At 48.4% G+C, this 25,581-nt stretch overlaps 3 protein-coding genes and 1 non-coding gene across 4 annotated transcripts; 2 read left to right on the forward strand and 2 right to left on the reverse strand.

Annotated features, from left to right (window-relative positions):
* Positions 1 to 374: 374 nt before the first annotated feature.
* On the reverse strand, positions 375 to 3,132 carry LOC100824738 (G-type lectin S-receptor-like serine/threonine-protein kinase At2g19130). Its single transcript, XM_024456668.1, has one exon. It carries the CDS (start codon positions 3,006 to 3,008, stop codon positions 591 to 593), a length of 2,418 nt encoding a protein of 805 aa, XP_024312436.1. The 5' UTR covers positions 3,009 to 3,132; the 3' UTR covers positions 375 to 590.
* A 1,467-nt stretch (positions 3,133 to 4,599) lies between these two features.
* On the forward strand, positions 4,600 to 4,671 carry TRNAC-GCA. Its single transcript has one exon. It is a non-coding gene; the product is annotated as a tRNA-Cys (tRNA).
* Positions 4,672 to 8,167: 3,496 nt separating this feature from the next.
* LOC100825043 (fasciclin-like arabinogalactan protein 16) lies at positions 8,168 to 12,027 on the forward strand. The gene is made up of 2 exons (XM_003559301.4): positions 8,168 to 9,828; positions 11,607 to 12,027. The coding sequence occupies exons 1-2, from the start codon at positions 8,451 to 8,453 to the stop codon at positions 11,678 to 11,680; spliced, it is 1,452 nt and encodes a 483-aa protein (XP_003559349.1). The 5' UTR covers positions 8,168 to 8,450; the 3' UTR covers positions 11,681 to 12,027.
* An 881-nt stretch (positions 12,028 to 12,908) lies between these two features.
* LOC100837600 (nuclear pore complex protein NUP1-like) lies at positions 12,909 to 25,261 on the reverse strand. The gene is given in 17 exon segments (XM_024456669.1): positions 12,909 to 13,334; positions 13,477 to 13,704; positions 13,788 to 13,955; positions 14,187 to 14,302; positions 14,387 to 14,539; positions 14,645 to 14,788; positions 15,339 to 16,050; positions 17,961 to 18,030; positions 18,184 to 20,130; positions 20,679 to 21,172; positions 21,267 to 21,962; positions 22,198 to 22,287; positions 22,465 to 22,749; positions 23,384 to 23,552; positions 23,881 to 23,996; positions 24,169 to 24,215; positions 24,835 to 25,261. Coding segments are annotated over 17 exon segments (5,895 nt in total). The 5' UTR covers positions 25,166 to 25,261; the 3' UTR covers positions 12,909 to 13,205.
* Positions 25,262 to 25,581: the final 320 nt, after the last annotated feature.

The raw sequence follows: 25,581 nt of genomic DNA on the forward strand, positions 1-25,581 counted from the left end.
CTAGGATATCGTTTTAACTAATATCCGTTCGTATTCGCTTTTCGTTTCCACGCCTACACTCAACACCTCAAGATTGTGGCTGATTCAAGGAGCCTCGGCCGCTGCAGTGAAGCTTCCTTGGGGAAACCACGCCGCTGCTCTGTCACGTGCCTGTCGGGGCCACAACCGCCGGCCGGCCGCGCCATGCCGCCATCCCAGGAGGTTCGCTGCGATGAGCCACGTTGCAACAAGAGAAGAGCTACGTCACCACAAACGAGCAGAAGACCGCCGCCGGCGACGGGGAGATGTGACAGCGCTGTGCTACTGCTAGGAGCCGCCCGTGCATGTCGAACGAATTTTCTCTCTACAAATTTTAGTAGACCAAAAGAGAAATATCCATGGCGCCTATTTCAATACGGCTCTACTAGATTATAACGATGCACCTAGGTACATTAAAACGTTAAGTACAAATTTATACAAAATGCAATATTTCTCCAGACTCCTATCATACTTAAGCATTATACTGGGGTCTTAAATATAGAAATATCACATATAGTAACATCTAGACGCCCAATCCTGCTAGTTTTCTTGAAATGGAAAAGATTAGGAGGCTAGGAGCATATTGAAGATGAGCTTCCAGCCATGGCTTGGAGCAGTCTTGGTATCGGGGGCATCCTGATCTCAACTAGCTTCTCAAGAATCTGAACCACCTCCCCCATTGTTGGCCGATCAAACTCATCATCTTGGATGCACCAACATGCAACCTTGCAAACAAGTTCAGCCTCATCCAGATTGACATCTCCATGTAACATGTGATCTAACAAACTCTCCATGTCTCCTTCAAGAAGCTTATGTGCAGCATGCACAGGGAAATAAACATCAAGGTTGTCATTACTCGAACACGTTGTGCATGTGTTCCTCCTTCCAGATATTATTTCCAGTAACACCATCCCGTAGCTATAAACATCAACTTTTGGTGTAATAGCAACGCCACTAATCCATTCAGGCGCAAGGTACCCTGCGGTTCCTCTCATTGTCGTCAAGACTCTGCTAAAATCCCTTCCTAAAAGCTTAGCCATCCCGAAGTCTGCAATTTTAGGAAGGAATGAAGCGTCAAGAAGTATGTTTTCCGGCTTGATATCACAATGTATGATGCAGTCTCGACAACTCTCATGCAAGTAGGCTAACCCTCTCGCAACTCCCAGGGCTATCCGATACCTAGCCGTCCAATTCAACACCATAGAATTGCCCCGAAATAGATGGACATCAAGAGAGTGATTTGGCATGTATTCGTAAACAAGCAACCTCTTGGAACCATCACAACAGAAACCAACAAGGTTAACTAAATTGATGTGCTGGATGACTCCAATCGAGTTCACTTCAGCTCTGAATTCCTTCTCACCTTGATAAGCACCATCAAGCCTCTTCACTGCTATGGCAATTGAATCATTTATAAACCCCTTGAATACAGAACCAAAACTGCCTTCCCCCAACTTATCTGTGAATTTTTTTGTTGCGCCCTGTAGATCATTGTATCTAAATGCAATGATTCCACTACAACCTTGAAAAACATTCGATATGTGGCCAGAGCTCTTCCTTTTGTTTCTCCAAATCATTAGTGAGAGGATAAGTGCAAGTAAGCATAGAACAAAAATGCCTGCACCAGTTACCGCTCCAACAACAGTCCCTCTTCTGTTGTTTTTCAAACTTTGAACATCTTTAGCAGAAAGACGAAGGAAAATTGTTTCTTCACTTGAATTGGCAGTGTCACTACATTGCAGTTGTCTAACGTTGAGCAATTCATTATACCATATAGAACATCCACTGTAGCCGAAGGAGTAAGCAGTGCACGAGCAATTATTCAGGCAAACTTGTGCACACTCACCGGCGCTTCTAGCAGCTTCTACTTTTGGGTTATCTTGGGGCGATCTAACACATGGCACAGAGTAGAACTTGTCTGTGGTATGTGTTGTGCTCTTGTTGCTAGTACAGTCTAATTGAGTGATTCTAGAACACCCACCCGATCGATCTTCCAGCTCCCAATCCTCGGGGGATGTTATGGTGAAGCCCTCCATACAATTGCAATGTGGAACCACATTATCAGTGCAAGTTGTGAAAGCTCCACAAATTGCATAGACATCACACTGAGCTTTCGGTTGGGCATAAATCATTGTCCAATCCTGTGAGTCCTCTAACCAGATGAATGTTTTTGTTTGACCTGAGACGTCAATTACATGACGAGTAACCATATTTTCATGTACTAAGTTATACGTGAAGTACTTCTCTTGGTCATTGTCCACAAATGTTGAACTGAAAATGGGGTGGTCGGACGTCATCTCTGGAATTGAGGCAAAGTATTTACCATTCCATACACCGCTGGACCAATATGGTACGGATAAGTTCAATGAGAGAAGCAATAACTGGTTAATACCACTGGGGTCTAACTCAAAGTGATACGCACCGCTAGCTGGGTTGACCAAGTTTTTCCAAGAAACAATACGGCGATTCAGGCCGGTGACCTTGTCCAATCCAAGCTTTGCCCCAGGGAAAAATGTATCTGTGGGGTGATCAAAGCTTTGCCACAAAACTTCCGATGAGTTTGAATAGTCTGTCAGGATGAGATTTCCACTATTGGAGAGCATAGCAATGGTACTATTTCTTCTGTTTTTTGCCGTTGTAGACCAGATTATGGACTTGGTAGATGGGTTTAGGATGACAAGGTTGCCATCGATTGAGAGTGTGAACTCCAATGAAGTGGTGTTCTTGATTGGCTTATCCCTATTTGCAACCCAGGCTGAAGTAAATTTGCGGACTGTATTGAACCATATGCCCAGGTACCAGTTGGTAGTGCTTTCAGAGGATTTCCCGCGTCCTTTGAAGAAACCAAGCGCGTACCTGCCATTCTTGGAGACGAGCTTGTCGTTGATGTCAAGTGCTTGGCCGGCCAAGATGGTGTCTGTGGCAGCAAAACTTGCAGGGGTGGTTGAGCAGAAGAACAACAAGATGCAGACAACGGGGAGGACACGCATGACGACTGAAGGTGAGGGTGTACTAAGAACCTGTTGTGCTGGGGCGTAGAATGGGTGATTGGGTGCTCAGTCAGTGCTCATGGTGATAAATAAGCAAGGTGGAGTCAAGCACAACAGCCAAGCTAGTGGAGTGAAAACAAAAACTTACTCTTGTGGTGATGATCAGCTGCATGGCATCCACGGCAGAGCAACCATGTGGTCCAGTCGTTCTGGACTGGATTGTGTGGTGACGATCGAGGGGATGGTGAACGACGAAGAACCTGTCCGGAATCAGTCTAGTATTTCCAAAGTCCAGAAGACTTGGTATGGAAAAAGGATTCTTGTCTCACCAATAGACAACACTGAAAATTAAAACCTTGATGCGATGTCCCCGCTCAAAAAAAGAACTTGATGTGATATTATCCACCCTTTGGTGATCGTCCTTTGTTACCTTGTCGGAATGCCAGTAGTTAGGAAAGAATTGCCGTCATGTGGTATGGCCTCAGCATTTCCATAACCCAAGATTTTAGATATGCAACATGCTCAAAATGACAAAATGAGGTGGGAGCATTTAAGTCCAACTTCTTGTAAAATGAAAAACTAGCCCTAAACCTTCTGATGATGTGCATATCAATCCAAATTAGTCTGAATTGGACACGTGGCAGCAACCTAGAATTTCGTCCGGCGCGGTGAAATTTCGCAAAAAGCTATAACAATTCACACATAGGTTTTCGGTCAAAAATTCACACGTAGGTCTCCCGGTGACACAGGAAGAATGACTCATGTAAATTTGACTATAAACCCCTCCGATTCACTTGCCTCATCGTCTCCACCCAAACACATCATGTTTGAGACCATTAAATTACCAAATGAACCAAGATTAAGCCTACCGAGAACCCTATAAAAAAACCACGAAAATGACCCAAAATCGTAGCCATGCCAGGTGAAAAAGGAGCTGACCGTACTGTGGTGATCCATTGTCCATTTGACGAAGCTGCGGCTCACAACCTCACTAAATCGCCGCCGACGAGGTGTGATCGGCCTCCACGTCGTCGTCGAGGAATAAAGAAATCGTCCGAGGTTTGGGTGGAGATAAAGAGGTAACTGAATCGGATGGGCATATTATCAAATTTACATGGAGCCATTCTGCCTGTGTTGTCGGGGGGACCTTCATGTGAATTGTTACAGTCTGATGTTCTTTTGTGTGAAATTTTCCCCACGCCCGACGGAAGTCTAGTTTGCTGCCACACGTCCAATTCGGACTAATTTGAACCAATGTGCACAACATCACAGGGTTTAGAACTATGTTTTCTCATTATACAAAAAAATAGACGAAAATGTTCCCAGCTCTTAAGTAGTTGGACCAATGGTGCAATTACCTTTCTCGTTTGCTAGTTTTGGAAGGCAGAGAGTAGAGTGGTACAATAAATACCGTTAGTATAAACTAAATGCTTATCTATTACTATCTATTAAATTGGCATGCCGACCTCAACAGCGCCATGAGTTGCCTACATAGAAAATAAAAATAAATAGTTTGTGATTTTATTGACCCGTAGCAACCTGCGGACACACGTGCTAGTCTAGTGCATACTGCAACAAGAAGATCAACAAAGGGTCCATAGCTCAGTGGTAGAGCAATTGACTGCAGATCAATAGGTCACCGGTTCGAACCTGGTTGGGCCCTTAACCCAGCGTTGAATCTTTTTTTCCATCGTTTGTGTTCTATTTCTTCTTAAACACAACGGGAACTGTTCTTTTTGTGGCAGTTGACGAGAAATGTTTCCTATCTTCCTCCGGCAAAAATGGCAGGACGCCACGTTTACAGCAGCCAAGCACGGGACTGCCCCATAGCACTGGGAGGAATGTGGGAGCCGGAGCTGAACGGGACCAACAAACTGGCACATCGCGCCCCTCGGTCAGGCTGACCTCGCCTCCCTCCCCCACAGGCCACCGCCGTCCGTCGCCGTCTCCACAGGCGCAAGCGCGGACGACGTGCGACCCGAAGCAACTGACACCGACATCGACGCCTCCCACCCGCCCGGCGCGCGACCCCGTACCCAACTCTTCTGAACCGGCAGTGCATCCGCTCAAACGAGAAAACTCGGCGGGCCGTGCCATGGCCGAATCGCCGTCAGCCAGTCGCTGCTGCTGTCCGGCGGCCGGCTTTTCCTTTTCTTTCTCCACGACCTGAGTTTCCTGCGATCCAAACAGGCTCTTTAGATCGATTGGGTGGTTACCCCGTAAGATCGATCCACGTGTACGAGACAGTACGAACACAACAAACCAGGATAAAGGAAAAAAAGAAAAGGCACCTATCGGAAGAAATGGAGTCTGGCTAAAACAGCCGGCCGGCCGGCCACGGTAGCTTAGCGTGGAGGCTAACCCACGTCAAGACGATCGAAACCTCAGGCCAAACCATCAGGAAAAAAGAGACGCCTCACTTTACCCCATGCACCAAATCCAGTGGAACGGGACGACCAAATTAACGATCCTAGCACCGCTACTAATTGCTTCCCTCGATGTATGTAGCCCACCTTCTTTAATTTGCCCAACGATTAAGCAATGATTTTTCTTCGCGTCGGCGACGTATTTAGGAGCCCTTTTTTTCGATTGTGTGACGTGAAAAGCTCTTCATAGCTTAATCGGAACCTAAGATCGTGTGGTACGGCCCTGTCCTCTGGGCTAATCTTTTTTTCTGGGTGCGAATTGATTGCCGTTTTTTGTTGCGTCATCGGCGAGCACACAGTTTGGCGATGGTGACCGTCCAACGATTTTGTCATCTTCTCATCGGTTCGCGATCGATGTTGTGCAGCAAATAAGGCACTTGTCTTGCAACGCCGCAAGCTAACATGCATTTCGTCGGCGTAGTTTATGGCCTGAGACAATAAGATATGGTTGCAGCAATTCACACACAAGATGCATGTCTAGGGGAAACTAGCCAACTGATTAATTAAGCAGGATCGAGAATTTTAATCCGGGCCGGTAGCTAGACTGCTGGTTGCACCTTTGGAATTCATAAATTAAGTACTTCATCCGTGACTTTCTATTACAGGTACAGTATATAGATACGTTCATATTTAAACAAATTTGCGTCACTTAATATGGGACGGAGGTGTACTCTGTTTTGCTATAAAGAGCTTACATGTATCCCTATATCACTAATTTGTCCAATATAATGTAAATTGTATGCCGCGAAATTTAGAACATTTGAAGTTCTTTAATAATATAATTTTTGTGATATAAAACTCATATTATATTAATTAAATCGTCGACCTACGGATGCGCGTTCGGCCTTCAAACCAAAACGGAGGTCTTGTTGCCGATATATGGTGTGTTTGGATTGCTACCAAAGTGCACCAAACCAGTTTTGTGGTCATGGCAAAAAACTTTAGTGTTTGTTCAGATGATAGCCAATTTTTTCACATGACAAAGTTGACCAATTCGTTGGCAAGCAAATCTTGAGCAATATTTTGACAAACAAAATTAAAGTTGATAGGGCAATGCTAGGCTCAAACCAAACCGGCCCACAGGCTCCATGTTATATTGCACATGTCGTTAGTCGGCCTCAAACCTTAGTTATGCAAGTCCCTCCCTGAGTATTACTAGCTGTCTCTCACTGCATTTTTTGTAGATAATGTAGTTCTCAATACCTTCCCTGCCGGGAGCAATTTGACTATTCCTAACCTAATCTCCTTACCTACAGAGAGAACTACAGGCTCCTTCTACGCGACTACGCCTGACAGGACAAAGAAAACAATTCCGTGTAACAATCCCAGTGCACGCATTACTGATACCTGAACCTTGGATCGTTGACTCATCACAACTTGCAAGCGAGCAACACGAGGTGTATTTTTGGGAGCAGCTACGTGACACGATCCGTGTCTTAATTACATGATGCAGAAGGAAGGCACATGGCGCCTCTTGTCTGGCCTCCATACAAAGAAGATACTCCCTCCATTTATTAATTTCACAATACAATGCTTATAGATTTTTTTCATTTGTTTCACAATACACCTCATTTTTTTCTTTTGATACCCACACCCGTCCAATAACTACTCACATCCATTTATTATTAATCCAATATGGATGGTCAAGCATTAAAAACGAGAGTTGTCTTGGTCTAAGTGCACAAGAATATCCGGTGCTCTAAACCCCTTAGGTGTTACTATTCTACCAACACGCCGTAGCATTCCTAAAAAGTTTTCAAACTTTTTAAAATAAATTGAGTAGGTTCATAAGATGTGTGTCTACCACCTTGTAAAGTTTTAAACCCAAATTCATTATATGCATAAAGAAAAAAAAGACAAATTCAAGCATGAACAGTGTCAAGATTTTTGTCTTTTTGCGACCTATTGACATCAGAATTTGTTTTTTTTTCCGTACTCATATAATGAATTTGAGTTTGAAACTTTGCAAGGTGGTAAACACATATGTTATGAACCCACTCAATTTATTTCAAAAAATTTGAAAAAAATTTTAGTGAGCACTGGAAATTCTCTGAAATCTACAATGAGGTGTATTTTGTAATGCTCACGATAACTCAAGCTTGGATCAAATCCCCATTAGGTTTACCGAAACGAAAGGTACGCGCCGTCGTTTATGATCTGGTTCTGGTGGCACCTCTTAACCTACCGGAGGCCAGGCGCACTTGACCACCTCATTAGTAAACACCGCCTCCTTTCGTCCCCGGCTGAAAACAATGTGTAAAAACCGATCACCGTACGTGCACGAGCGTCCGCAAGACGGCACGGCGAAAATGAATTTAGCTGCAGAAGCGGCCGCAGTTTATTTCATTTGCAGCTTTTACCCAAATTTTGTGCTCGATCACATACGCGAGAGCTGGCGCGCGGCAGCGAAAGTGTGCGAAATATTCGCGCGCGCGGCAGGGGCAGGCAGGCCGGAGGGCGCAAAAGTCTCGTGCGTCGCCCTGTGCCGCTTGGCACGGCCACGGACGGACCCGCGACCGGCAACAGTGGCTTTCTGCCTTTTCTCCTCGCTTACGACATGCAAACCTTGTGCTGCGTGCGCACACCGACACTTAGCTCCTCCGGCCCGGGCCAGCCAGCCAGCCTGTGCCCCCTTCCTTGCCCTGCGCCCACCAACCACATCACACCACACCGCGTCGCGGCTCCCTCGAAGCCTCTTTTTTTTTTTCTGTTTCTCTCTCTTCACTTATAAGCAAGCTCTCACTCCTTCCTCTCCTCTCTGGCCGGCCGTCTCTCTCTTCCGGAGTAAACAAAAACAGCAAGGGAGGAAAGGAGAAAAGCTCACACCACCCAACACCATATAGTTATTACTCATCTCTTCCCCGGGAGCTAGAGCTAGCTGGTCCAGGACGCAGCAAATCCAGGAACCCGGTTCCCCGCATCGATCCGCAGCAGCAGCAGCAGCAGCAGGAGTAATCCGGGGGAGGAGGAGCAGCAGATCCAGAGAGGGCCGCGGCCGCCGACGCCGCAAGGAGCCATGGCCGGTGCGCCGGCGTACACAGGCGCCGCAGTAGTGCTCCTCCTGTTCGTCCTCGCCATATCCGGCTCAGCCGCCGACACCTCGCCCGAGGAACCCACATTGCCTTCCTCCTCCGCCTCCGCAGCCGCCGTGGACGCCGCAACGGCCGTCGTCAACGGGTCCGGCGCGGGGATCAGCTCCAACTCGGTCCTTGTGGCGCTGCTGGACTCGCACTACACGGAGCTGTCGGAGCTGGTGGAGAAGGCCCTGCTGCTCCAGACCCTGGAGGACGCCGTGGGGCGCCACAACGTGACCATCTTCGCGCCCCGGAACGAGGCCCTGGAGCGGGACCTCGACCCGGAGTTCAAGCGCTTCCTCCTCGAGCCCCGCAACCTGAAATCGCTCCAGTCGCTGCTCCTCTTCCACGTCCTCCCCTCCCGCCACCCCGCCGCCTCCTGGCCCGCCTCCGCCGCCCACCCCACGCTCTCCGGCGAGGACCTCGAGCTCGCCGCCGGCTCCAACGGCTCCATGCGCGTGGCGCACGCGTCCGTCACGCGCCCCGACGCCGTGCTCCGGCCCGACGGCGTCATCCACGGCATCGAGCGCCTCCTCGTCCCCCGCTCCGTCCAGGAGGACTTCAACCGCCGCCGCAGCCTCGCCGCGATCTCCGCCGTGCTCCCTACGGGCGCGCCCGAGGTGGACCCGCGGACGCACCGGCTCAAGAAGCCGGCGCCACCCGTCCTCCCCGGTGCTCCCCCCGTGCTCCCCGTCTGGGACGCCATGGCCCCCGGCCCGTCCATCGCGCCTGCCCCCGCCCCCGGCCCCAACTCCGGGAAGCTCCACTTCGACGGGCACAGCCAGGTCAAGGACTTCATCCAGACCCTCGTCCTCTACGGCGGCTACAACGAGCTCGCCGACATCCTCGTCAACCTCACCTCGCTCGCCACCGAGATGGGCCGCCTCGTCTCCGAGGGCTACGTGCTCACCGTGCTCGCCCCCAACGACGAGGCCATGGCGCGCCTCACCACGGACCAGCTCAGCGAGCCGGGATCGCCCGAGAACATCCTCTACTACCACATGATCCCCGAGTACCAGACCGAGGAGAGCATGTACAACGCCGTGCGCCGCTTCGGGAAGGTCCGCTACGACACGCTCCGGCTGCCCCACAAGGTCGTCGCCAGGGAGGCCGACGGCTCCGTCAAGTTCGGCCAGGGAGAAGGCTCCGCCTACCTCTTCGACCCGGACATCTACACGGACGGCAGGATCTCGGTGCAGGGCATCGACGCCGTGCTGCTCCCGGAGGATGACACGAAGAAGACCTCGACGACGACGCCCGCCGCCCCCGTCAGGAAGGCGCCCGCCGTCACCGGCAAGAGCAAGAACAAGCTCCGGCGAGGTCAGTTTCTCCAGATCTGAACTTTCCACTTCGCAATTACTACCGCCATAAGTAGATTGATGATTAGTACCGGCACATAATTGGCACCGAAATTTACAGTTCAGAACCTAAATTCTTAGGTTTAGTAGATGAATTTTAGCCAATTGGTTAACGCAATGCGGGTTGGTGGTAAGAATATTGCCGGTGAGGGTACCGGCCAGTGTTAGTTTCGCAGCGGCGGGGATTAATCTATCGATTGGTTGGTAGCGACTAGTACTCTTCAGACGAATAAAGACGGCGGTGTAGGCATAAAAACTAAAGCCAATTAGGGTTCCTTCCTGCCGTCCTTTGCCAATGGCCGTATTGGAGGGGCATATGGCCCTGTCGGTGCCAGTTTGGGCACTTCCTGCCCATCATCATGTGCCATGTACCACTCCAAAACTGCAATAGTTTCAGTTGGCGTTTATTATGCAGACACAAATACTAAGTGGTTTCATTACAGCCTGTGCATTGACAAACTGGAAACCTTGGATGAAACTAGAATAGCTGATGAGCCTCCTCACCACGCCTGTGCTGGTGGGGGTCACTGTCTTCTTTACCATCTCCTGATCTGTTCCTGGGGCTGCAAGCAAGCACAGCTCTTTAACCCATGACCCATGAGCTAACAAATTTTTAGCTTTCCTGAAAGTACCAAAGGCTGACACTTAAGCCTTGGTCACATCGTTGCTATCTTAGTTTTGTCTGTTGAAACTCTGCCTTTCTGATGTGAAGACCTAGAATTGCACATATTTTAGTGATTAAAACTTCACTAGAAATCTTTCATTGTGGCGATGAGAGGACCCATCAGGTGCTCAATGATTATGGCTATGGATGACTCAGGCTGATCTAAACCACTCAACCTCTGTAGACCCATGCTCGATTATATATGTCTAGCTAGCATCCATTGTGAAATCAGATGCCTATTTAGACCTTTGGACGCCTTCGCTTGGACAAAAATTCAGGTATTTACTTTAGTCTATATGGACAATGGTGGTGTAGAATATGCCATTCCTTCAAGTGGCACGCAGGGCCTTTCCACCTTTTGTACTCAGTATTCCTCACCACTGTATGGACAATGGTGGTGTAGAATAGGCCCTGTTTGGAATGTGTGTAAATTTTGTCAGTGAACCGATATTTATTATTTGCGACGAAGTGGACCGGTATTTAGACCTTTGGATGCCTTGGCTTGGACAAAAAATCAGGTTTTATTTTAATCTATCCATGATGGTAGTGTAGAATTCCACACCTTCACCAAATGTGTGACACGCATGGCCTTTACATTCTTTATACTCGGTATTCCTCGCCCTTTAGGCCTGTTTGGAATGGGTCTAAATTGCGTCGGCAGACCAGTATTGGTATGCGCTATTTTGCGAGTGAGACAAACTTCCTGTGATTCTATTGCTGGCCATGTGTTATGCCCGCGATTTTGACATGATATGCCATTCCACCCATCCTACAAATTTTGATACTCCTTGCTCCTTTCTTCTAGCCTTTGAAGCCAAGTTACCTGTAAGCCGTTGTCATGTCCTTAGCATAGAAAACTTGTTAAAATCCGCAAGTCTCCCTTCGCGTAGTAAACAGCAGATGCTGATTTGATATGGCATCTTATCATTACCATAATCGAAGTAACATTGATTCTCTGAACACTCTGTCCCACACTCTCGCCGGTACTACAACAACATTGGTGACATTACTCCTTAACCACTCGCTCAACAACAACAACCTTATATATATGCCTGTTTTCCTTTAAAATACTGCAGGCAAGTTGATGGAAGCAACGTGCCATATGGCTGGCATCTTTGGTCAGCGGTCGCGATTAACAAGCTGCCAGTAGACGGGAAGGAAAAAAAGAAGAATGGAAAGGTTGATCTCATGACACCGAACCGCGAACTGAAATGATGAGGTGATGGGCTGTGCTGGAGCCGTCCACGATATTGTTCTTTTCTTCTTCTTTTTTGGGGGGGGTTATTATATTATGAATAATGGTATCAGGTGGGGAATGTAAAACTGGTGGTTGTTGGTGTGTCCGGAGAAGGAAATTGTTTATACTCGAATGCCAAGATCTTCTGTGTATAGGAATTGAAACGTTTTTTCTTTCTTTCTGTTTCTCGGTCGTCATTCTTTTGCTTTATTCTTATTTTGTCGGTGGGAAATTAATGTCGTGTGAAAGGTTGCATTTCATGTGTTGAAAATTGTTCATACTCGGACCATGTTGTGTTGTAGAGTTTGTCTTTACACACACCACATGGACCGACACTGCTTCCTGGCATCATGTGTTGAAAATTGTTCATACTCGGACCGTGTCGTGTTGTAGAGTTTGTCTTCCACTCGCTCTCCTAGCTGTACGCCTGCACCTGCATTGCTCTTTTAAGACAGCTACACACACGAATGAATGGACCCGAGGACATGGGCAGATCTACAGAACCGAAAACTAAGATGCTGCAGCCAAGAAGCAATTGAGCGGCTAGTAATTTGACTTTGCATAATATTGCTACCACGGTCAATGATGTCTTGGTGGCATACAACAGCGAAGCGCGAAGTAGTAGGCGCCAGGCGATTCCCAATGGGCAATGGCGAAATGCCAACGGTAGCATGAGCATTCTGCGTGTGTGTTGTTGACACAAGCGTCTAACAGTGTTTAATAGTGGATGGACCACTGGTTCGTGTCTGAGAAAAGATGGCAGGGAGGAACGGGACATAAACTGGAGCAAAACGACAGCTCCTGAATCCAACTTGCATCTGGGGCGTGGTGCTGCTGGTGTTGGGTGTGGGGGTAAAAGACACCGACGTGATCTTCAGTTTCACGGCATCACCCTGGGAGGAGCAACCGTGGCTGGTGTCTGGTGATGGATCCAGAGGTCACTTGCCGGTCGGGGAGGCTGCAAGACACGTAAAGCAAGCACGAACCGATTACAATGGCGTGGCCGCGTGTGGAACTGTGGCCTGGATTGGGTTGGGGGTGAGGGATCAGGGGAACGTGCTAATGGCCTCACCTGCCTGGAGCCCAGGATCACGACGCGGGCGGTGCAGGTTGTCGGTGGAGTGCACCTGAGCCTGCCGTATATAGGGAAAAAAGAAGAAGATGTTCGTACTTTACTATCAGCAATAATGAACAATTGAACCATGTGTATGTATGACCAACAATCACCGTGCCTGCCTGCCTGCCTGCCTCTGCGCCCTCTACGTACGTACACAAATCTCGACCCGCCGCTACTCGCCAGGAGCTGCCATTTTCGATCCTATAAGAAGAAATCACCTCACTTTCTCTCTACAACAACCAAACCAATCGTCTTGGACGAGCACAAATCAGTCTCTCTGGAGTTCAGGAAGAAGAAAAAAAGAAACGCACTGCACGCGCTCTAAGACATCCTCAGCGCCTCCCTGAACCCGATGCTGAAGCTGCTGTCCAGCCCGGCCTTGGACTTGGGCAGCCCCATCGTCGGCTTCTGCATCATCGCCACGAACTCGTTGTAATCGATGCGCCCGTCCTGCAAAAGCAAAAAATTAGTTCCTTTCAGCTCTACTACTACTAAATCTCCACGGCTTCAGCATCGATCAGAGCAAAATCCTGAAGAAAAGAATAGTGGGTGGATGCATGACTGGCTAATTGTTAAGGGACGACGAACTTACGTTGTCCTGGTCGACCTCCCTGATCATGTCGTCGAGCTGGACGTCGGCGCCGAGCCCGAACTCCTCGCAGGCGAGCTGCAGCTCGTCGGGGGTGATGTAGCCGCTGCCGTCCTTGTCGAAGTACTGGAACGCCGCGAACAGGTGGTCCTCCCGCTCCACCTTGTTCAGGTGCAGCGTCGCCGCGATGAACTCCCCGTAGTCGATCGTCCCGCTGTTGTCCACATCCGCCTATATACATCATCCATTTCATCTCGTCAGTTTTGTCAGCCACGCCTTCTTCAGGTTGATTCAGAATTCAATTGTGTACATACCGCTTGCATCAGAGCGTAGATCTCCGATTCCTGCAGGTTGGCGCCCACCTTCTTCAGCCCCACCTTGAGCTCCTCGTAGGTGATTTGCCCGCTGTTGTCCGAGTCGATCATCTTGAACATTTCCTTCAGCCCGGCGATCTCGTCCTCGGACAGGTTCTCCGCAATCACCTGGAAAGATACAATACGTACATACATGCGTGTCAGGACAAGTCATTTACAAGGATTTGTAGTTTACCTATCTTCCATTTGCATAAGCCAAATGGGAATTAATACATCTTGGTGGATGAGTACTAAGGCAAGATGACAATAAGCTACAGTAGTGACTAAGGTTAAATGTTCCTTTTTCAGGATAAGATTGGAGGATTTGAAGACAATTTTCCTTCAAGTCGTGCTGCTTACCCTAAGAGCCATCTTCTTCAGCTTATTCATGGCCGAGAACTGCTTCATACGGGACAGAACAGCAGAATCCAGAGGCTTATCAGGAGCCAGACCACCAACCTGAACCCATGGATGCCCTGAAACGTGACGGCAAAGCAGCACTCTTTCAGTTACTTGTTCATGACCTAGAGCTTCTGAAAGATTGAAAGTGGGGAACTTACGCAAAACTTCGTGAGCGGTCAATCGTTTCTTGGGGTCCCTGAGAAGCATTCTCCTCACGAGATCTTTGGCGCCTTCAGAGATGCTAGGCCATGGATCTGACTGGAAGTCGAGTTTCCCGTGTAAAACCTCTTCAAATATACCCTGCTCGTTCTCTGCTCCACAGGCAAAAATAATAATCAGACCAAGAGTACATTTGCCAGGGCAGCAATTGTACAATGCTATCTCAAAGGGCTCAAAAGTTGAACAAAGATTCGCACCTGCCCAAAATGGCGGCACACCGCACAGCAGGATGTAGATGATCACACCGGCACTCCAGACATCGGCCTCGGGACCGTATTTCTTCCTCAGGACTTCCGGTGCGACGTAGTAAGGGCTTCCGACAACGTCAGTGAACACTTGACCTGGAATAAGATCCACCACATAACTATGGGCATTGGGCAATAGCTGAAATCTTAAGGATGATAGTTGATAAAGATGCGCAACCATGATGTGGGTGGTTACAAAACAGTATATTGACATAATTTTCCAGCAAAGCAATGTTGGTGAATGAAACTACTCCTATGTCTGATGCTAAGTTTCAGATTGCACTGCAATATTTAGTACTCCACTGCTCAATATTTTCTCTCCATGGTAAAGACCGAGTGTGCTTTCAAGCTTTATGCAGCCCACCATAAAAAGGTGCATTCCAAACAGGTTAGTCAAATCAAATCAATCTATCTATCTGGATTGGATGGGACGATGTGAGTAAACTGTGGATCAAATCAAGAACCAGACTACCAGAGTACAGAATCAAGGTAGCAAAAAATGCAAATTTTCTTACCCCCTCTACATGCAGTGCAATTTCTTAATTGCTTTTTACAACAAATAAACAAGACGAAATGACATGAAATCTCTTGAACTGACATGAACCCAATTCAGGCCGAAACTCAACTCAACTCAACTCAAACTCACCTGGCCGGAAGAAGACGGAGAGTCCAAAGTCGATGGTCTTGAGCGCGGCCTCCTCCGTGTGGTCCGCAAACAAGAAGTTCTCAGGCTTGAGATCCCGGTGCATGACGCCCATGGAGTGGCACACCTCAACAACACCCACGATAACCCTGGCTAGCTCCGCCGCCTTCCGCTCCGTATAATGCCCCTTCTGGACGATCCTGTCAAAGAGCTCGCCGCCGGCGCAGAGCTCCATGACGAGGTGCACGGCGACGGCGTCCTCGTAGGCGGCCTTGATGGAGATCACGTTGGGGTGCCCCGCCAGGTGGTACATTATCTGGATCTCCCGGCGGACGTCCTCCACGTCGTCGTCCGTCACCAGCTTCCGCTTGAGGATGGACTTGCAGGCGTACTCCTTGCCGGAGGCCCGGTCCACGCACAGGTACGTCGTGCCGAACTGGCCCTGGCCCAGCCGCCGGCCCAGGCTGTACTTCTCCTTGACGCTCTCCGTCTTCCGCTTCAGGACCGAGCCCACCAGGAGGCCCGCACTCGAGACGCGCTTCACCTGGGGCGCCTTGGGCCGGTGGTTGTGCGGCTTCGTGGGCTCGCCGGAGTTGGAGGAGATGGAGTTGGAATCGGCGGTAGAGGCTGAGTCCGTGCTTCTCGCCTGCTGCTTGGAGTCCTGCTCTGCCGCGCCGGCGGCGGCGGAGGAGGGTTTGGGATTCTGCTGCTCTGGCTTGGAGGAGGCGATCTTGACGGGCTCGGGAGCTTTGCGGATGCTCTGGATGGCCAGCGGCGGGTCGGGGGGAGGGCGGTGTGTTGTTGTTGGGCCATTGGAGGCGGCGGCGGCGGGGTCGGGGAGAGCGTCGCCGTCGGGGCGCGCCTTCCAGAGCACGGTGGAGACGGACTGGAAGAAGCCGTTCTTGGCGATGCTGGGGCCGACGCACGTGTTGCCCATCGATCGGAATCTTTACCGATCGCCGGGCCAGGATCGAGGAGACAAACAATCCACTGATCGGATCCGAGGTTCCTCGGGCGGCGGCAGGGGGGAGCTTAGCGGCGCGTCGGGGAAGAAGAAGAAGAAGAAGGATTACCTTCGGACCGGCGGCAGGAGATGGCGCGGAACCGACGGCGCATTGAAGTCAACGCTTTTGCCGTCCGTCCACCGATTACGGCTCAAACCGCGGCGCGATTAAGGCAGGAGTTACGCATCAACGAGATTTAGTAACTACTGCTCGCGACGTCACAGCAGCAGCAGCTAGCAAGAAAGGAAAGAGGAGAATTGCTGAACGGAAACATGCATGGGAGGAGCTAGGATGGGCTTGGAGTTTGGGTCCCTTGTAATGTCTCCAGCCGGCGGCGCCCGGCGGGCAGGTGGAAGAAGCAAAGGAAAGAAACAGTCAATGGCGAGCCCGATCGCAAGAAGCCAAATCGAGCAGGGCAGGATTCTACTCCTTCTCTTGCTATACCAGGAAGATCGCACGAGGCACGACCGGACGAAGAAGCTCTCGATAATCCTTGCCGAGAACACGAGGGGACAAGAAAAGTAGGAACCGTGGTATCTAAGACGAAGGCCAAGTACTCCGTAGTAGATAGACTAAAAAATTTAGAGCAACCGAGTATACGTGACGGGAGGTAATGTATGTATGAACAAAAAAGAAATCCACGATGGTGGTTGCGGCCTGAGTCAAAGGAGAAGAGGCAATGATTAGCAGCTGCTCCTCCTACTAAACACTAGCGTACAGTAGTATTTAAGTGCGATCTGTAAGGCAAGGCTCGGTTGATACGCACGGAAGAGGCGCGACGTGTGTGTGTGTGTGGGGGGGGGGGGGGGATCCGACCGAAATCGTTCCAGTAGTATATATTTCTTGCCATCTTCCTCTAACATTTCCCGTGCCGTTTCAGCCAGCTTCCCGGATTCTTCCTGAAACGCGATGGCGGAGAAGGAGGAGAAGAACGAAGAAGAAAGCGCGTCCGTTGTTGGCCGACCGGGTCGTGCCGCGCTTGCCGCTGTCGATAAAGTCCAAAAAGCATCGCCATCCAGGCAGGAAGATGAGACACTGGAGCCGTCTCCCTGTCGCGGCTGGTGGCCGGTAACATCTCCTTCGTTCCTGCCCCTCACGGGATCGTGACAAGCTACGTAATTGTAAATTCGGCATATGGCGTTGGTTAGTGGTTTGTTTCCTTTTTCTCTCCAAAGAACGGGTCAAGCGGATAGATGTGACGATGGATGTAGATGAGACGACTTGGAGATGAAAGGGAACAACTCAGACGGGGTACAGTAAACTATACTAATTGCAGGGTAGAGAGCGGCAGAAATATCCAGTGTGTCTGTGTGTGTAAAGACTGTAGTGCGCTTTGGAGCTTTGAGATTCTAAACTAGAGTTCTGGCTTTGATCGAGCCTTTTGGGTGTGAAACAAAAAATAATACATGCAGAGTACACTTTGCTTCCAGACAAATATATCGGACGCAAGCAAAAAAGAAAAGGCAGACGGCAGGGGAAATTCAGACAAAAATTACACCTCGGGATACACTCTTTTGTTCTACTCCGTATTTTACACTCCAACAGCGCAAGCATACTACTACAACATGCCACCCGTGCTTTTTCAGCTTTGACCCAAGGAGGAGAATAATTGAGTGGCAACTCTACACTGACCTTGCCTTTGGAGTTCGCATGTCAGCCTCCAGATAGATACACTGCGAACGGCTTTGACGCTGCAAATTTTGTATGCCCATATAAACCATCCTCGTAGTAATTTTCTGTCCCCGGAGTTCCCATCCAAACGAGCAATAGATGCTCCCGAATAGTGCACTATCCAAAATGGCACCATGTAATGCTCACTTTTTTTAATGCTCACTTGAATCCACAGGCTATCTCATCTCTTCTTTTGCGTCCTTTTGGCCTTGATGATTCGCCTGTTGGACTTGTCCCCACCGACGCCATTACTGCCCAATGAGAAGGTTCCACCTTGAAACTCTACGCTGCCACCAGGTGGGAATGTCGGGTTCTGCTGCACAGAGCCTTGTTGACCACCAAACGGAAAACCTCCTGCGGGCTGGACAGCAGGAGCACCAAATACTGGAACTGCGGGTGAACTGCTAGGCTGCCCGAACAGTGAAGAACCAAATACAGGCACAGTCACTTGCGGTTGTGCGGCTTGGTTACTGTCATCCGCCATGCTATCTTCCATATTCATCTGATCATTTCCAGGGGATCCCATTCCGAAGGCTGTGTTTGTGTTTGCATTTGCAATCCCGAATGCAGGCTGTGGTGTAGATGAATTCATGCCCGTGTTTGCCGAAGTGAATGAGAAAACTGGAGGAGCTTGTGATGAGAAAGCTGGAGCTGGCTGAGCTCCAAAGGAAAAGGCACCCCCTGAAGATGCCGATTGGCCAAATGTAAACGAGTTGGGAGGGGATGCGGTTGAACCAAAAGGGTTGGCAAAAGCAGGGGCCGACGAAGCCGTGGAGCTACTGTTGAACATACTTGTACTAGCAACTGTCAAAGATGAGCCAGCAGAAGGGCTAGGTGATGAAAATGCAAACCCACTTCCAGATCCAGCAAAGGCAGCTCCAGATCCAAATGGTGAATTACCAAATCCAGATCCAGAAGTAGATGCTGTCACTCCGAAAGACACCGTCCCAGGTCCAGATGAGGAAGGTGCTGCTCCAAAAGACACAGCCCCAGGCCCGGATGAGGATGCTCCGGCTCCAAACGAAAAGAGCCCAGGGCCAGACGAGGAAGCTCCTACTCCAGTAGACACACTCCCAGGACCAGATGACTGTGCCCCCACTCCAAAAGACACAGTACCAGGACCAGATGAGGAAGCTCCAGCTCCAAACAAAAAGGTCCCAGGGCTAGACGTGGAAGCTCCCGCTCCAAAAGACACATTGCCAGGTCCGGATGACGAAGCTGCTGCTCCAATAGCCACATTTGGGAATGAAGAAGTAAACTGTGTTGCTGAACTCTGCGACGTCTGTGAAATTGTGCCCTGTGGCTGTGGCAGCTTGCTACCAAAAACGCTGCTAGCAGCAGAGGATTGAGAGGTAGTGCCACCAACAGATGTGCTTAGACCGGTAAACTGAGCCGGAGCGCTGGACCCAAAAATGCTGTTTTCTGCACTTGAGAATGCAAACGGTGCTGTTGAAGCAGACTGTACACCGGTTGACGCTGTACTAGAAGGTGCAGAATTAGTTGAGGTAATTCCAGCACTTGAAGATGCAACTGGAGAAGACAAAAAGGTTGCAGCGCTCGAGAATGTGGAAGAGGCTGTGACTGGAGAACTCGAGAAGGTTGTGGTATTTGATGAAAAAATGGGTGCTGTATTCAGATTTGATGATGTCTTGCTGGCTGATTCTGGGGCTAAAGATTTTGTTTCAGCTGTAGTACCCACGGCACCAACAAAAAATAAAGTGCTAGCTGGCTTTGCCTCTGTAGATGTGCTCTCTGATTTAACTGCTGGTACTGTTGGAGTGCTGGTGCCAAAATTGATAGCTGGAAATGCAGGAATTGATGATGAAATGGGTGGACTGCTACTAGATACAGCAAAGCTGGCAATCGGAGTGGATGGAACTGAGCTAACAGAAGGTTTATCGGTGGGCGTGGCATTTGATAACTTTGGTGATGATGTGTGTGACAAGCCATTGCTCAAGCTTGCTGGAGTAGATGCAGCAGATGCAAAATGGAAAGGTGGAGTCAACGTTGGCGCAGCCGTAGGTAACACCTCCTCTGATGATTTATGGATGTCTCCTGCTCTCTCCCTGCCGTCTCCTCTCTCTAAATTACCGCTGTCCAGTGCTGTGGGCTTGGTGACACTGGAAAAAAATGACAGAATACATTAGCAGGCACTTCCAAAAATAGAATGCAACTGTCTATTACTAAGAGGGCAATAAAATTTTAGACTAATCTCGTATACTTTTTATTGAAAAAAAATGCCTCTCGCAAATAAAAATATCAACAGGAAAAACAAGAATTTCAGATAGGTCATCTCTCCAAAATAAATAAATATGATTAAGGATGCACTTTTTTTCAGATTATACCCATATAAGTCCTACAAATCCGAGAATAACGGCAGTATCTCATAAACCCAGCATACAATCCACAAAGTCTACGACATTTCTGAATTTCGTGCTTCGCTTCAGGCTTCAGCCCTTGCCATAACTATATCATTTTTGTGAGATAAATTATACGGACACTCTTCTCCCAACAGGTTTCATCTAGCCTAGCCATTTCAATTTCCATACAACGGATTCTGTTAGTTTTATGGTTTTCCTTTTGTCATCTTCTATAAGATAAGTATGCAATCAACTAATTAACAGGAGTGCTTAATGAAAAAGGAAGAAAAAGTTGCCACGAGAATCACCTATCACCAAGTCTCCCTTCAATTTTTACTCCAGCAAATTTTGTTGTTTCCGAATCCGATGCACTGGCCGTTTTGAGGCCGAATGTAAAAGGCGAAGCACTGGTCTGTTTATCGTCTTGATTTGAAGCAAGTGGAAGTGCCGAAACAGTAGTCTCAGGAAGGCCCCCAGGAGGTACATGTGGGAACGAGAAACCCACATTGTTCTCCGCTGAAACATAGGGGCTAGCCTTCTTTTCAGGAACATTTGATGGAAACAAGCCTGACGCAGAGACATCTTTCGATGTAGATTTTATCGGCTGTTCCTTAGCTGGAGAATTGATAACCTTCTCCTTCAATAAGCTCGATCGATCTTTCCGCTCGAATATATTAGGTCCAACTCTCTGCTCATTTATCTTTGAACCATGCTTCTGCTCAGTTGTCTTCACCTCTGTCTCAAAAATTGAATTCTTGGATGGAACGGGGGCCTCCTGATCATCATCAAACTCATATAAATCCTGTAAAACAAGAAGTGTAATAACACTGTCAGGTCATAAGTGCACACATGACTGGCTTACATTTATGATTCTAGAGACAATCTTTTCCCCATACCTCAAAAACAGCCATTTTAAAGCCTGGTTTCCGTGATGCAGTAGCAGAAACTGAATTATCCGAAATTGCGGGCTTATCAAAAATAGCAACATGATCAGAGTTATTGTCCTTGTTGCCTGAATCCTGAAACACATAGGAAGGAACTTTCGATGGTCCATCTTTTGTCAGCTTGTCTTTATTCAATGGGGAACCGTTCAGGTCCGGATCATGGGGGCGATTAACTGCATTAAAATCTTGAAATTCTTGGGAACTACTAGGGTCACATACACTCTTTGGTCCATTGTCTTGCCAAACAGGTTGTTTTGACATGGATCGACTTGGATTTCCGGCAAAAGATTGTTGTCCAGACTTCTCTTTTGGTGAGGGAGCTATTATATCAAGCTGCTCAAATATCTTCTCAGCCATCTTGTTTGATTGAGGTGGGACAGGAGGAACAATATCACTAGAGGATTTACCATGTTCGATATTTTTATGTCTTTCTACGGTCCGCAAAGATTGACCAGTCCCAAGCAATAGTCTTTCTGAACTTCCTTTGTTGAAATCTGAACCGATTGTACGGCTAGGAAGAAAGTTTCCTGGGGGACTTGCACGAGCATCTCTAAAAGGAGACATCATATTCGACTTTTGACGAATCCTACGTATGGGGCCAATAGATCCAAGTTCATTCTCAAAGTCGCCACCTCTTCGTTTCAAGACCTGTCAGAAAGATTTTAGGATTTAGAAAAGCTCTGGCACATATATAGTCCAGACCATGCAAAATCTGATGGAGGAAGTTCCTTGCTAATGCAGATAACTTATTACTTCTAAATGGGTCGTTGCCACAATACCACGCTAGCTTCATCATCATACAGGATGGCTTGCTACTTTCAACCTCAACAATGTTTGTGTGTGCAACAATACGTCCATGTATAAAAATACTTTAACAAATTACCTGCCTACCGCCAGAAGCCAAACTTTGGGATCGTGTGTGGGATGATGAAAATGCTGACACATTCATGTCGCTGGAAGAGGTAGGACCCTGCTAGGCATAAATAAATATTTATTGCCAACAAATTTAAAGGTTTCGTAGTTGAGTAAATAATTAAACTGAGAAGGGAGAAAATTCAAGCATCATACAAGACCGAGAGCATTCATGGAGCACACCAGAATATTTAACTCCTCAGAGGGGAAGGGAATAATGCGCGGCAAATAAAATTACCTTAAAAAATGGAGAGCGGGACATTCTACATATTGCTGATCGCCCACGTAATCCTGAAGCCACATGGCCATTTAGAGGAAGCCCAGGGTTTTCATTGTTAAAATCATTCAACTCCTGAACATGTGGCGCTCCAGAATTCCTATAATAGCCGGTGTTGCTTGCTTCTGCCCTGTTATCAAGAAATACTCGGCTCCGTAAACTACTAGCTTGGGGTTCTCGTGCATAACGGGAGCTCATATATTGTTTCGCAAGATCTGCAGGGGAACTAACACCACCGATAGGAACCTGAAAATTAAACATGAATTAAATCAAACAGGGATCTAAGATCCAAACAAGATTAATACAAGTACAGCTGCATTTGATTGCTTCTTCCTAACCTAACATACTTAGCAATGAAAGTGTATTGTAGAGGACAGTCTGAGCAAGGAAACTAAAAGGTAAAATCCACACTGCTCAGTTAAAAATGCAGGTCAAATACGTGAACAGGGGAACTGCACATTTGCACCTTGTATAAGTGATTCAGAAGAGGTCCTGACATGGTAATCAAAGATGACACAGAAACTTAGCTCAATTAAACAATTGAAACCACCTGACTGATTTCAAATAAGGTAATGATCCAAAGTTCCTCAATTCACATGGAATTTTTTTGCTAGCACACTTCAAAAAGTACATAGTCAATTTTGACATAATTTAGTCGAAGTGTGCAAACCATGGCTAACCTGACCTTAGAACACACTGAGACAACACATTTATAAACTGCAAAAAAAATCTAGACTAACTATGTGAACTTCATGGTGTTTGTCAGCAATGCCCGCATGATCTCTGAAATCACCTCAATAACAAATTATCCGTTATCCTATGCTCGTGGACTCAGAACTAACACAAAAGAAAATTACGTGAGCAAAAAGTAACTCCTTACATCAGCAGTCGGAGAATGATCTACAGCCACCCCATGTGATGGGGAGCCTCCTGTTCTATCAATTTGGGTTCTTGCTTCATTCTTATCCTCGCGATCATCTACTTGTGCAGACAAATCAGCCTCTACAGTTCTCGCACGCAGCAAGTCTGTGAGACGATCAAACTCAACCCTGCACAAGGACCTCTTCGTCATGAACAGGTTCAGAAGCATTCAGGTAAAAGAGATAATGTTGCAGATGATATCAGGTGTAAACAATCCCACCCACCCACTCAAAATAAACAAATGGAATGAGAAGAACAAACAAAAGGAAAAATATGTATGGTTAATAATATATATTGCGGGCTGAAACGAGTTAGCATAAAAAACAGAACAGCCATTATACCACCAGACGAGAATGCCATGAACAACTAACTATCAGCGTATTTTGGCACTTTATGACAAAAAGATAGGTAGTAGAACACTGAAAGTTGAAGAAGAAGAATCATGCAGATACTTTCCTAGTAAACGTTTTCCGCATTAACAAATGCTCTACTTCAGATAATGCTTTGTCATCCGATGTACCGGCAGGGTTCTTTCCTTTCTCCACTGAACCCTTCAGGACTGGGGTTGAACCCTGCATAGAAAGTAACAGATCCTGGTGAGAAAAACAGGCAATGAACTTAAACAGATTTTACAAAAAGTTAAATACACGACACCAAACACTAACATAAGAAACAAATTATACCAAGCATGAACATAAGATGGAACAGAGTATGGTTCATCGCTGGAAGTTGGTTGCTACTTACGATACGTGTTGACTCGGGCAAGTCCTGTTTAGGCTCGGCGCCTCTACCTGCATACAAGAACGGTCATCAGATCAGTAAACTGCAGTTTAATAAGCTAAGTTCAATACCCATCCTAAAATTTACAAGCGGAGTTTCAATTAGCCAGAAAAAATATATGGAAAAATGGGAAGAGCATCTCTTGTATCATTCTTCCCAGTCCCTACACAAACATATGGTTCCCATACACCACACTCCCTTCCTATAAAAAAACTAACACCATTTAAGTAGCTTAAGAACATCAATAGTACAGCACAGGATCTCAGAGTTGTCCATCATTCTCAATTCCAAGCACCAATCTAAGTCCACATGTTACTCCTCAGAACGCACAGCCATGTACTCTACTATTAATGTGGTGTCACATCCATATTCGATACAAACTACGACTTTAAATAAGGTGATTTTTTTGTAAGGCTCCAGTAAGCACCCATTTTCCTCACGAAATCGGTGCTGCGCGCGAGCAATAACACTGCTTGGGTTAGAACCACCGGAAAAGGAAGCAAGTGCCTGACAATCTGAGCTAAACCCTAGCACGCCTGAGCAGCTCGAAACCCTAGCCTAAGCTGGCAACCACGAATCGAAGGAGCAAACGCCAATCTCGGGGGGAGCATACGGAAAGATTAGGCTCACCGGGAGGCGCAGACGTAGGGGGCTCAAGCCGAGCCGGAGAAGCCTGGGCCGGCGCGGGGTCGAGGCGCTTGCGGAACACCGTGGAGAAGAGGCGCGCTGCGCCGCCCGCGATGAGGCGGGAGGCCGGGTCCACGAGCCGGGACACCCACCCGCCGCCCTCGCCCTCGCCGGTGCCAGGCCCCTGGAAGGCGCCCGCCGCGGCAGCTGCGGCCGCGAGGCGGTGCGCCGCGGCGGCGGCGGGGGGGCGGTCGTAAGGGGTGGCGGCGGCCGCGCGCGGGGGCGGGCGGCGCCGGATCTTCCCGCCAGCGCCGGCGTACGAGGTCGGCTCCATAGCGCGCTGGGGCAGAGGCCGAGGAGGAGGAGGCGGGCGTGGGCGTCGTGTGGGAGGAAAGAAAAGCGGGCGGGGGAGGAAGGGAAGGAAGCCTAGGGCTCTCGGCGTGCGTTCGCTTGGCCCGCGTACTTCGCAGCCCCCCGTTATTTCCTTTTTCTTTCCCCCCCTGTGCTTGTGCTAGGCGCGGGCGGGGAAATACGTATTCCCTTTTCGTATACGCCTTTACGAGCCCGTTTAACGTTCGGCTAGGCGGTTAAGCTGACTAGAGCCGTTAAACCCCCCGACATTACGCCGCACGTGGACGACGGATTTAAATTTCGAACCATTGGGCTTAGTCATCAAGTCGTCATAAAGGGGAGGAGGACGCAGGCCACGTCCGGCGCACGTGCCGCGGTCTTGCCAGAATCTGCCTGCTT

The sequence above is a fragment of the Brachypodium distachyon genome, chromosome 1 (genome assembly GCF_000005505.3).
Source record: "Brachypodium distachyon strain Bd21 chromosome 1, Brachypodium_distachyon_v3.0, whole genome shotgun sequence".
Lineage (NCBI taxonomy): Eukaryota > Viridiplantae > Streptophyta > Magnoliopsida > Poales > Poaceae > Brachypodium > Brachypodium distachyon.